The following is a 13,574-nucleotide window of genomic DNA, read 5'->3' as shown; positions in this document are numbered from 1 at the left end:
TTGTAACAGCACATCCTGGTGCTTCCACTGCTACACCTCCCCATTATTTCTGAGGCTGCAGGAGGTAGAAACATTACTCCTCTTCAAAAGCACTGCCTCAGGGACTCCTTGGGGAAGAAAGGGGCTAATTAAGTCTCCAGCAATGCCACACATGATAATTTCTTAGCACTGAAGTTCTGCACCCTTCATTCAAACTTGCACACAGAATCCATTACAAACCAGAGAGGAACAGTTGGCACGGAGGTGTAGTTAAAAAAACACAAACTGAAATTGCCCTTTGCAAAAGTACCGCCTCCAGCTTTTCCTTCAAGACCAGAAGTAGCAAAGGAGAGCAATTATATGAAAGAGCAAAATGGTTGTTTCAAGAATGAAGAATAAAAGCAGCATGAGTAAAAATGCAGGAGCTGCTTGCCAACTATTCCATATGCAAATTTCTGTATCCCAGTTGCCAACATTAGCAAAAAGTTTGTGTACTGTACATTTGTAGAACAGCAACATACTACAGAATGTATTTTGAAGGTAAAGCATCCTCTTTCAGCCCCTATTCAGGAATTTTTATGCTAAAAATAGAACAAAGGCTGCCAAATAAAACTAGTGCACAGTTGTAAAGCCAACGCACACTCTTTATGTCTGACTGCATTTCACTTATGTCACACCAAAGTAATTTCTGCTGATAGTTAAAGGATCAGTTTAACTGCTCTAAGATACTGCACTTCCAGTGACACAATGTTGTTTCTGGTGATCAAACTGCCACTGGACTCATGCTCATGTTCACTGCCTGGTTTTTCTTCCTCCCACCCTGACAGTGGATTTATGTCTCACTCAGCACTGACATACAAGAACCCAAAGTGTTTGCTTGCTACAAGATGCCCTATGCTTAAGAATAAAAGTGTTTACACAGTCCATTTGGTAAAATAACATATTCTAACACATCCATTTAACCTTTAGATATAGCATTTTTCCTCTTGATATTTAGGGAAAAACGTCTCCTATAAATAAGGGGGGGAAAAAAGCCCCCCACGACTCTTTCCACCATTTGGTAGCACTTGGAAACCCAAGCAGGATCGAAATAATAATATTCCAGAAGACAAATGAATCAACCCTACTGGAGTTTTGAGATGAAGATCAGCACAAGGCAGCAGAAAACAATTACAAAGCAAAATTACAAATTACAAAATTACGAAGCAAAATTACAAATTCCCCTTTCTTAGGGGAAGGGGTCTTTAACAGAAATTCACAATATCTTTATAAAACAGCTAAAATAATTGGGGTGGTGGGAAAGAGAATATAAGAGAAAAGATACTTACAGCATCATCATTCCTGTAGGGATTCAGTCTGTTATACACAGCTTCAATCACACTCCGTCTAGAGCAAAAAACAAACAAAAAACCCACAGGATTTTAAGGCTGTGTTCTTCTTTTTTTTTGCCCCAAGTCAAATTCCCAATTTTAATTTAAATGCAAACTTTAGAAGATTCACAGAACCATGTGTACTGCAAGTAAGCACTGTCCTTACACACTCCATGTTCTATAAAACCTTTAGGCTCAAGACAAACAAGGCTGAATGTCCCTCAGAGTTCAGCAGGAGAAGGGCACAAGGTGACAGCCAGGTCTTCACTTGGAAAAAGGGCAGCAGAAACCTCAGTGGACATTGAATGTCCTGGTCATTTGTGTGCCCAAAAACCACTGCAGCAATGCCTCATGTATTATGGCATGTATTAGCTACTACTTCCATAGGGGAACAGTATCATGTTATTTTCAGGAGACACAAAAATTACATTCTGAAGTACATTTTTGTTTGTGTTACATCCTAAAATGTACTTTCCATATGCAAACATGAAAAAGTAGTTCTAGAACAGCACTCTTCTGCAATGACGTGCCAAATACTCTCCTGCAACATTTTCTTACAAAAAAATAAATACAAAAATTGCAGTTTTGTGTATTGTATCTTCAGACAGAGATAAATTTTGTCTGGTAAAAAAATACAAAAAAATTAATTCAAGCATTTTGACAGTTACCTCTGTTTTAAAAGGCCCATGCTTAGCATATTTAAGATAGCTCAAAATTAACTTTCATCTCTGGGATTCTTGACTTTTCTAATACTGACAGAAAATTGGTAAGAAATAAATTGATAAAATATGAATACAACATTTGCAATCAACATGCAAATGAGCAACATGACTTTTATTTATTTCATTTAACATAGGGTGAGAGTCAAAAAACCCCTTGAAAACTGATAACAAAAAAAAAACCAAAACAACAAAACACAACCCAATGTGAGGCTGAAGGAAGAAGCTGCCTTTGCCTTTCCCAGTACATAAGGAAAAAACTTTGGAGAGAGAACAGGAATGAAAAAGGGGAGTGAAAAACAGAAATTACAGATTGGACTTTAAATGCAATTTTCTTTTGGAACCTCTTCTGCAGAACCAAGTAAGATGAAGTAGCAGATGGTGATACAAAACAAACTTCAAAGAACAACCTTTAAACTGATGAATGCATGCAGAGCAATCACAAGGGAGTGCAAGAGAAGAAAAAAAGCAGATGACAAGCTTTGTAATCATCCTGCAACACTGAAGAGTCAGGAACTACCATGTATAAACATCATAGTGAATGATTATAGGGCATGAAAGAGGTTGGATTTAAAGCAATGAAATCAAGCAATTACACACAAAGTACACTGCATATATGGATTGGAAAGTTTCCCATATCTTTCAAGAAATAGGTATCTTTGAGTCTAAGTACAGGCAGGTCTCTTGGAAAGCATTATTTTCCTTCCAAATTGGCAGTAGTGCTTTAAGTTACATCAACAGCCAATTAAATCAATATTTCTCTAAGTCCCTACTCAAACTAGCATCACTGAGACACAAAATCCCACTGAAGTCACATCACTTCAGCGTTTCTTCACAACCATGATGCCATTTCTAGCCAAAGGAGATTAAGAAAAATCAATTTGTATGCTGCATTTCATGAGTAACTGATTCACTCACACTTAACCACTACAGCAGCCCATCCTAAATAGATGCTATTATACTTTAAATTGCCATCTCTCCTTCTCCTAGTCACACAGTTCCTATAGGAACAACATTATTTTCTAGAAGTCATCTTTACAGTTACAATTTTTTAATTTATTCAATTTATTAATTTATAATTTATTCAATTATGTGCCTAAAGTCCTGATGTTTTGATGAACAATACAAAGATCACTAAAATACTCTGTAACATATGTGCCCAATCCATTTGAAAACAGCACAGGCTCATGAAGAATCTTTTGAACCAAAAAGCCCTTGCTTTGGGGTGCAAATAAGCTGAGCACATTGCTTCCTTAAAGACTGAATATTTGAGAAATTACAGAGCATCACCACTGAACCCCTCAAGGACAAAGTCAGCTATATAAAGTTACAAATTTAACTTCCCACTTTTCCTTTTTGATCAACTTCTATCTCACTTTCAGATTTGTCACAAGCAGAGAAGAACAAAAGCAAATTTTTAAGCAATTACAACATGGCTACAGACAAGAAAAGAAAGCTGCCAAGCAAAACATTTTATGCATATCACTTCTTGTTGAAGTGTGTAACACTTCAATCCAAGTAATTAAAGTCAGGGCATTATTTTCACATGTTCAAATGTAACATCCCCCCAGAAACCCCAGTTAATTACATAAAACAGACACTCAGGCCACCCTTAAAAACCCCTCATTCCTTCCCAAAACTACAGTTTGACATTTAATTTGTGCAATGATTCATAATCAACTCCATTCTTAGGCTTGTCCTTTTCATCCAGAACAACTGAGTAATGAAAACTGGAGAACAGATCATCAACCTTTTGTCCTGTGCCCTTCCTCCCTCCCTGCCCCCCAACTTTTAAGAGTGGCCTTGCAGTTAAAATGTGATTTCAATCAAACCCCACATGTACACTGATGTGAACTCACTTGCTTGCCAACTCCCCCCCCGGCGGGAGGTTTGGGATGCTCTCAGTTGCTAACGTACGCATCACGTGGACTAAGTCTGGCACTCCTTCACCCTGCTTCTTTATGATCTCTGGGAATCAGAAGTACTTTTTTTGTAAGTGCAGTCCAAATTTAACTTAAAAAGATTGAAACACTCAGTTTTATAAAAAGGCAGCTTAACATTAAAAAAGAATTAAAGCGACAGACCGTACTCAACATGGTAATTGTTAACTTTGGTTCCATAAGGAAAAACCTGGAACAGATTTGACACAGATTTACTGCTGTTAAACATGCTGACTTGGTTTTAGAAATACACAGCTACCTAGTAACAGTGAGGAAAAAAATCTTTAATGGCTTTCCTGCTATACATTACACAGAAGATGTAATATCTTCCCACAGTATGCCCAAGGCATGGGGCAGATATTAACATCAGTTTTATCACTGCAACACAAGATAAATTATTATTGCCATCACAGAAAACATAATATTTTCAATAAATAAAAGGTTACACATGTCAGAAGTAATTCCCATGGCTGTATGTGTATTAACCAGTACTTGTACCTCACTGCATTACAGCAACATGCAAATTTTAAGAACTATTACACATAAATTAAAAGCCAGGGACATCACATCTAATTGACAGTTTCATCCTCAACTCGGGAGATATTTAAATTCAGGGCAGGAACTTAAAGCTGATCCACTCCAGCTTCTGGGTGAAGAGAATCTGTATTGTAGCCACAGCCACGTTTGTCAAGACATTCATTCTTTAACTTTATTCTTAGGCCTGGTTGGTTTGGGTTTTTGGGGTTTTTTTGGTGTTTACTTTTTTCACTTTTCTCCTCAAGTCAAAAGCACACAATTTTATTTGAATTCAAGACATTTCAGACCATACCACCCCTGAAGAGTCACTCTTTAAATGGTGATTTTATGAAGTTTAAAGAATAAGAACATTTTTAAAAATGCATCTAATTCATTTCTCTGTAAACATGAGCTCTCAAAAATTGCAAAACACATGAATTATTAAGACCTGGTGCTGTTCCTCTTCAAGTGAATACTGCAACATGTGTACAATAATGTGTACATATGTGCACATCTATACATGCATGTACACACATGCACTCTCCTCTTCATGTAATAAAGCATTTACACAGTTTAAAAATAGTTGGAATTCATCAGTACCTCTTTTGAAAAATACTCAAGCATTCAGATTTTGCCCTTAATTCCAGAAGAACACACCAAGTTTCCATTTTATAATTTGTGAGATAAGGCACATTGAAAGCTTTTAAAACCAACATGTAACCAGTCCTTTTTAGTCAAAACAAAACAAAACCTAAAAACAACAATTGTTAATTGCTTTTTGTGTATGTAAAGGTTTTTCAGGGCTGTGTGTGTTTACAAAAACCATCAGCTCTGTTTTGCAGTCAGGCTGTGTAAATTATTTGCAAGGTATAGTGGAAACACTGCCTAGTCCTCAACCAGCATCAAACTCTGCAGCACAAAGCTTTAAGCTGTTCACTTCAAAACCTAAATTTTAAATACATGACACCACACACCAGAGACACCTCAAAAACTTGCCATTTCCTCAAAATCTACAGCCAAAGGTCATTTTACCATCTAGTATTTAACAAAGAAATCATCTATGAATCTTAAATCTGAATAAGAAGCCAAGATCTCAGATTTGGTTTGCCAAGTTCCTTTATTGTGCAATTTTGAACATCTAGAATATGCTACATTGTGCTAAAGCTAAAGTTCTGCTGTACAAAAATAAGGAATTTATAGTTGACCTGTACTACACAGTTTCACAACCTGTAACTGCAGTACATTTAACATACAGTCTCCACTAAATGAATACATTTATATTTTGATAGAACTATAGATACAGACTGAATGAACACTGAAGACACAACAAATGGAGTCGGTCTGCTAGCTGTGTTTAATTTATTGGAATTATCTTGTTTCAATACACCTTCAATCCTCCCCCCAGTCTTTAATTTACTTTTAAACCTTCTACACATTTTCATGGCATCAAGTACTGGAAAAATGTACTTACAACCCTAAAATAAAGGATTCAAAAATGGGAATTCCATACAAAGTTTAAGAAAAAGCCAGAACTTTCTTAATGCGAAAATTAGGGAAGGAATATATAACAGCTAACTTAAAATTATTTATCTCTACATAGATATAAATATTCCAGGGATTATCTATTATGGAATGGTTTTATGTAAAAAAAATGAGAACAGGAAAAAAAAAAAGCTTAGACAAGTTGTTTTTAGAGTCAACACATCAATAACACAAATTAGTGCAAATAATAGCAACACATTTTGGAATGACTGATTACTTTTACCATGAAGTTCACATGATACTTCAGGAGTAACATTGATTTATTGCAAGTAATGGCACAAGGATGCTTCTCCACACTTGCTGTTTCTTCCATTATTTGTTGCAGCTACAAATCTGGACCACCAACACATCAGGAGAGTCTTAAGCGACATGGTAAGTAGAGAAGTTTCTACATTTTTAGAAATTGGAATAATCTCTCCTTATTCAAGATGACCATCATCATTAAATCCTATTCAGTCTTAAAATTTGCACTAGTTTTTAACAGTATGAAGGTATATTCTGGGCTGAGAGGATAAAAATACAACCAGAAAAAAAAATGCACACTAGAAAGGATCGACTCTCATTACTTGTTGGACTTCACTGAGTACTGAAGTGCATAAAAATATGTAATATGCATTTTGACCAAGTTTCCATTTTAATGAATTTTAAATTTAAATTGATATTACAGATTAGTAAGATCATTCTAAAAGTAATCTTTATATTTTTCACTTCCTTCAGCCAAAAATCAGGCTTTTAAAGTTAAGCACTGCCACTCTTACAGTATCCTAAGACAAGAGTAAGATTATTTGCTGTAGTGTGTAAAGTTTCAGATGCTGCAGCAGTCCTGCCTTACTAGTCAATAAGGCATTATCCATTTACTTCAGAAACAATGCAATGGCACAGGAATTAAGTTCAATATAACAAAGTAATCAGTTCCTGTTCTTGAAATTCTGCCTTAGTTCAGGCCTTTCAACTTTCCTCATGCATAAGTCCTAAAAGGCCAAATTCTGCAAACAGCTGATACAAATCACTGCTGGGTTGAGTAGTGTTTACTAAATATTCATTAATTTAAATAATATTTTTGTGCAACAATAGACAAAGGATTGAGGATAACTCTAAATATTAAGCAAAGACCCTTGAGGGAAGTACAATATATTTCCTCAAGTTGTTCAGCTATCATCCCATTAAATTAGTATTAAAGTGCTTTATAACTACATACAGAATCCTTCTGCCTCTATGCAATTATCACACTTTGCTCATTCCTGCAAATTTCCTATTTGTATAAATGCAAAGTACCAGCAGCCAAATTCCTTGTATGTACCATAATCACATGCAGGTCCAGTGTTTAGGTTTTTCCTCTATAAAATGAAGCAGCTGTACAAAAATGCCAGCTTTCCTCACCCTAATATTCCTGGGGTATGATGAAGCCAGCTGGAGATGCAGCCTTGGCTTCATCATATTTTCATGTTCCAGGTGATGGGTTTGAACTCAGACACAGTATCTAAGATAAGAAGGCAGTACTTGCCCAGATGAGGAGAGTTACCACGCTGTGAATCAATGTGTGAATGCACAGCACACTTGTTCTTCACCAAATCTGTGGGTGGGCACACACAGCGAGCTCCTGACACGCCTGGTGCAAAGCTCTGCACAGGGGGAGCCATCTGACACTTCCCTCCTGCAGGGTGAGATTCCTGCACTGGGATATTCCTGCCACGCTGTCAGGGACATTCACACCAGCGCTGACTGTGCACCAACCTCTCCTCTCAGGCAAGTGTGCAGAGTAAAGCACAGAAATGTCTGCCTGGACATTTGTTCAGGGGCAGAACAGATGCAGTTTGTGAGACCTGGCAAGTGAGGCCTTGGAAAAACGTGGTACTTTCTGCAGGAACACCTCCACAGGTTGGGAGTGCTCCAAAAACTGCTCGTGGGTTTGTCTGAGCCCACAATTCCCATGCAGGCAAGCTCTCTGTGAAATTTCTGGAGCTGCACTGTGTTACCTTCATGCAAGTTAAAGAGGAAAAAAGCACATCATGTACTCCTCTAACTTACTAATCACTGCTGCCATAGTTGTGGAGAACTCTGCCTATCGTGCCCTGTGTGCTATTAAGGATTCTTGGGAGTATACACACACATAACTAGACTGGTAACATATAGAGGAGTCCACTTCAAAAATAGACTTAACCTATGCAAATAATGCATACAGCATGTCTTAGATTTCAGAAACAAACTCCAAGCTGTAGTTGGTTTTAAATATCAAAAGGCACTATAAATGCAGTTTTAATCAGAGATTATTTGATTGATTGATTTCAAATATCATTTTTATGTGATCAAAAAGCCCCCAGACCCACAGTTTCAATTTCAAGTTGAAGAATTCTTGAAACACAAATTTAAAGAAAAATTTTTCAATTACTATCAGAGTAAGATGAGTTCCCAGCTTTTGTTTGTCAGGAATGCTTAAAGATTAGCTTTGACAAATTTCTGATGTACTTTCAAATAATTAAATATGTAAGCAGGTGCTTAAAGATTAAAGTAATCAAGCTGTAACCCAACTATGACTTGATAATAACATACTACAGCTAACTAATTTGTACTTAACTATATGGAAAAATGGCACTCAAATTACCATCTTCACAGACACTTTGTAAGATACTCTGATTATTTCATTTAACTCCATGTAACAGGAACCAGGATTCACTGGTCTGAAGCTAGCTAGTGCTGTCAACAGACTCAGGATGAACACTGACCACAAATGAATTCTCTGCAATCCTGAATAATTTTCAGGGCTACAAGCTGTTGCACTTTCATAGCAGAACTTTTTTAGGATGTATATGAGTGCCTTTTTCAGAGGTACACAGGATGGCCAGTGGCACTTGAAGGTCTATTAAAAAGCCTGTATGTGTTAAGGGTTTAATTGTTGGAAGGGGAAGGGGGCCAGGGGTCTGTTTAGAAACAAAGTTACTTATTTTTTTTTAAATGATCCACCTTCTACTCTGCTTTCCAGGTACTTGTCCAATTCTGCCTCTCTTTTCACCGCCTCTGGCGATACCTTTGGTGCATTCGGAAAACAGATCAATATCACACTCATGTTGTCTCGACTTCCCTGGTGGAAAAGAAAAAATTATTTGAGAAATGTATACACACCAGGCTAAACACACATCAAAGCATTTTAAACACAGAAATTCACAAATTGTATGGTATCAGAATCCAACTTTCATTATATGGATTAATATTATTAATAGAATTCAGCTCTCTGAACCCCTTAGAGAATTCCAGACCCATTCATTCAGTACAACTTTAAGTCATTGGTTTTTTTTCCTCTTTTATGGTCTGAAGACTACATGGAGCCAGCTCCACACATCCCATTGTCATCTAAAAACTGACATTAGTAATGAGTGATATATAATTACTAAGTTGTGTTCCATCTTGTTTTAAGTACCATCCAAGCACTTGGGGAAAACAGCTGAATGGGTGAACAAAACCATTACTGCTCAAAAGCACTCATCAGGAAGGTGCTGAATTCAGACAGTGCTTCCACCAAAAATCACAGCTATTAGATTTTTTTCCTTCTCCTCTTCATTTAAAACAAAAAAAGTTGCAAATGAGATAATTTGTTAGAAAACCAGCTGTAAGATACCCAGGTCTTTGCAAAAAAATGTTTACATTTAAAACCCCAAATAAAGGAACCCCAATACTTGAATATTTAAAAATACAAACACATTTTGCTTATGCAAAGTAACTGTTTGGTTTACTTTCAATACCCCTGTGCTTTGGCTACAAACATTCATCCATAGGCTTAACTTTTAACACTAATTAACTCCATTGATGTCAGCCAGATCAAGAACAAGCCAGTGTGCAGAACAACAGTATATGGGATGTGCTGACAGTTGGATCCTTCAAAGCTTACAGCATCCACAAGCCACTGTTCCTTCCCTGGTATTTGTTTTTAGGATTACCAAACAAAAAAAATGTAAACAAAAATACAACCACTGACAATTTGCCAAGATGTTGGAAAGCAATGACAATTTTCCAGATGGGAAACAATGATTCTGTTAGCCATGTGGGAAGAACAGGGATGTTGTGTTTAGAAAAATGTTACCTTTCTTACTCTATGACTTCCAGTTTGTCTTTGCAAAATAAGTATCAAGCTATGAAACTCAGTAACTGCATCACACTGCAACTTATTAATACAAAGTTAATGCAGACAAAGTTACATAGTTTTGTTAAACCTAACAGTCTCATCTTCTTCTTTGAGCTGTATCACGTAACAATGAATAAAAAATACAGCAATTAAACCAAAATAAAAACTAACTTAGGAAGTGAGGTCTTGAAAATATGAAGATAAGGTTCATTGCTTCTGCATTTATCTTGATGTAAATATGACAGTAATGTTACTACTATGTGCCCAAGAAAGCACGGGAACATCAGGAAGGGGGAAAATACTCTCTAGCCTGATTAAGTCTTAAGAGTAAAGGTTTTGTAAAGTATGCTATGAAACAGAAAAGGGTAGTTACTGTCTTTAGCTTCCCCATAAATTCCCATCAGCTTCTACTTTTCCACTGATCACAGTGTATCTGTACATGATTATAACCTCTTAATTAACCAAAACCAGCCAGAAAAACATTGTTTCTGCTGTGTGTTCCTTTCCCCTCTGTCACCATTCTTCTAGCAGACATGGTCATCACTGTCAAAGTCATGTTACCATAAACCATTGAATATTTATAGACTGGAAGCAAAGTTAATAATAACTTGTTCATAAACTTCTAATAGTGAAAACACAGTAAACTCCTTCTCTCAAGTCTGGCTACCTTGTACAAGCAGGTGTCAACTATCTCATTGCAAACTTTCTCAAGGTCATCAGTGACTTCAAGTCTGGATCTTACAAAGTCACACAGCTCTTCATTTCCCATAACATCCCAGATTCCATCGCAAGCCAGGATGATGAACTGATCATCTTCTTCTGATCTCTCAATCTCATAAACTTCAGGCTCGGGTGAGACCAGCTGTTCTGTAGGACCTTTCCCATGGACACATTTGTAATCAAAGTCCCCAAGTGCCCTTGAAACAGCAAGGGAGCCATTCACACGCTGAATCATTACAGAGCCACCTGCATTCTGTATACGCTCCTTCTCCAGGGGGTTACTTGGTTTGTGATCCTGTGTGAAGAAGTGAACCTTCCTGTTTCGACAGAGCAAACCTCTGGAGTCTCCACAGTTGATGAAGTATGTGTGTTGGGGAGAAATCATGACACCCACAGCTGTTGACCCACTTCTGTCTGCACCATGCTTCTTCTCAGAGATGACTCTCATGTGTTCATCAATTTGCAGGAAACCTGTTCTGATGCCGCACTTTACACTTTCCACAGATGGTGGCCCATCTGGCCCTTTAAAATCCTGGTTGCTCGTGATGTGATCTAATAAATGCTCACAGCAGTACTTGGCAACCTGTGATCCAGCGTGCCCATCATAGACAGCAAAAAAGGACCATCCATCAAGTCCATTTGGCAAACCGATCACAGCCGTGTGCGCATCCTCCATTTCCACACGCCAGCCTTGCATACTGCTCAGACCGTAACGCAGCCCGTTCCCCTGCCCCTGGGCATTATGCTTCTCCATCTTTGGCTTGTCTAAAAATGCTCCCATGGTGACCTCCCTTCAGTTCTACAAAGGAGAAAAAAAAAGGATTATTAAGGTATTTCTTAAACATCTCATTTAAAAATCCTGTTGGAAGATATTAAATAATGGTACAAGTAAAGTTAAGATGACCAAAACACAAAGCTATAAAGCTGATTTCTGTGTCTCCAGTCAAATATGAATTGCTTTCATCTAATTTAAACCAGGACACGACTAGCTGAACTGCACTTTTCATATTTTCAGCTGTTTTACTTGAAAAATTTGTATTCACTGTCATTCATGGTTTTGACAAAAGCCTTTAATAGAACTATGTATGAAACCAGTTTCAAAGAGGACTTGTTAGCTGGCACACATCTGAATGGCTGTTCCCTGCAGCTACTGAGCCATGAAAGAGTTCAATGTTTCCAGGACACTGGCATTCCCTAGATCCCTACCTGCTGGCCACAAATTCCTGCTAACACTGCTTTTCTGGGAGTGATGAAGAAATGAAAGCAAACTGATTAGGGTTTGTTTTTTTTTTCAAGAAGGGGGTTTCAAGGTTTTTTTGGTTCAGTTGTTATTTGGGTGTTTTTTAAACAGATAAATTGTAAGAATGACCAAGATGATGCCAGAGTCTGCATAAAGGAAAAAGCAACACTGGGTAAACTAGCAGCAGGCCTGGGAAGGAACAGAGCAGCTGTCCCTTTGGGCAGCAGCAAGCCATTAGTTTGGCTCAGCCATCTTGTGAAAGCTCATCCTTAGATTTTCGGTTAAATTACGCAGCAGCTTCTCAGATGTCTGTGCTGCAGATTTACTTAAAACCCTCATGTATTCATGCTTCACTGAAAGACAACTGCCCCTGACAAGTCTGATGAAATCTGTTTGGAAGTAAAATCACACGTGTTGTATACTCTTGTGTGAATCAAGGTTCAAGCCAGACCCATACACTGCACACCCTCTCCTCCTTGGGATGTGATGCAGCAAATATTCATGCTCAACAGAATAAGAGTTCTACTTGCAGCCAGTGTAAACTGACTGGTTTATCTTCATGGCTTTCACACCCTAACCATCCAACCCACCCTTCTAATCCACATCACTCTATTTGTGCACTCATTATTAAAAAATCGTACAAAATAGGTCACACATTTTACATACTTGCAAATTATGTCTTGGGAAGCATCAAAGAATCTGAAAATCACGGTTATACAATACAAAGTAATGGAACAAAACTATGTGCTTTACTATTTGAAGACTGTGGACAAAAATTAGCTGTGAAAAGAACCTCAGAAATAGATTTTACCTGAGACCCCAACTGACAGCTGCACTAGCAGAAAAATCAGTACACCAGGGATTTTAGAAATGTTAAACTTGACCATGGAATATATCTGACCAGTTTTGTAAGTGACATCACCTTTCTGTAACATGCTTTTATTGCAATACAGCATCAGCCATTGGTGACACCACACATCCAAAGCTCTTCACACTGTCTCTTCCAACCACTGTCAACCTTTCTGAAACATCTGTGTTAGAATAAACAGTCAAGGAATGTTTATATTTGATCTCACCACAACAGTGATTCAAATGTGAGGCACAGGGACTGGTTATGCACTCTTTGGCTCACATGCTTTGTTAACAAAAAACAAAACACATACTTCAGCTGTATGGGGATGGCAGCAGTGATTCACCTCTGCTTCCCCTCACCCCAAACCCTGCTCTGGACTTCTCTCTCTTAAGTGAACACATAATACTGATGCCCAAGCAAGCTGTAACTAACCAACAAAACAGTGTGCAGGATGTGTCTTGTGTCCCAAGTACAGGCAGGAGGTTCACATTACTGCAGTTGCTAGGAAAAAAATACGACTTAAGACTTTTTTATCTTCACATACAACTCCAGTGAAGTCAGAGTGATCAAAATAATTA

General features: G+C 37.7%; 1 protein-coding gene across 4 annotated transcripts in view; it reads right to left on the bottom strand.

Annotated features, from left to right (window-relative positions):
* PPM1A (protein phosphatase, Mg2+/Mn2+ dependent 1A) overlaps positions 1 to 13,574 on the bottom strand; it is a 34,669-nt gene that overhangs the window by 8,848 nt on the left and 12,247 nt on the right. For 2 of the 4 annotated variants that reach the window (XM_033061521.2, XM_033061520.2), the window contains exons 2-5: positions 10,851 to 11,702; positions 9,028 to 9,145; positions 3,928 to 4,036; positions 1,308 to 1,365 (exon numbers count right to left, since the gene is read on the bottom strand). In XM_033061521.2, the coding sequence (XP_032917412.1) occupies positions 1,308 to 1,365; positions 3,928 to 4,036; positions 9,028 to 9,145; positions 10,851 to 11,684 (1,119 nt within the window). In that variant the 5' untranslated portion in view covers positions 11,685 to 11,702. Of the gene's footprint in view, positions 1 to 1,256; positions 1,366 to 3,927; positions 4,037 to 9,027; positions 9,146 to 10,850; positions 11,703 to 13,574 lie in introns of those variants that run through there. The other 2 variants (XM_033061519.2, XM_042779355.1) reach the window with 2 other exon arrangements.

The sequence above is a fragment of the Catharus ustulatus genome, chromosome 6, assembly GCF_009819885.2.
Source record: "Catharus ustulatus isolate bCatUst1 chromosome 6, bCatUst1.pri.v2, whole genome shotgun sequence".
NCBI lineage: Eukaryota > Metazoa > Chordata > Aves > Passeriformes > Turdidae > Catharus > Catharus ustulatus.
The sequence above is the reverse complement of the archived record's forward strand: the minus strand, read 5'-3'. Positions and strand labels throughout refer to the sequence as shown.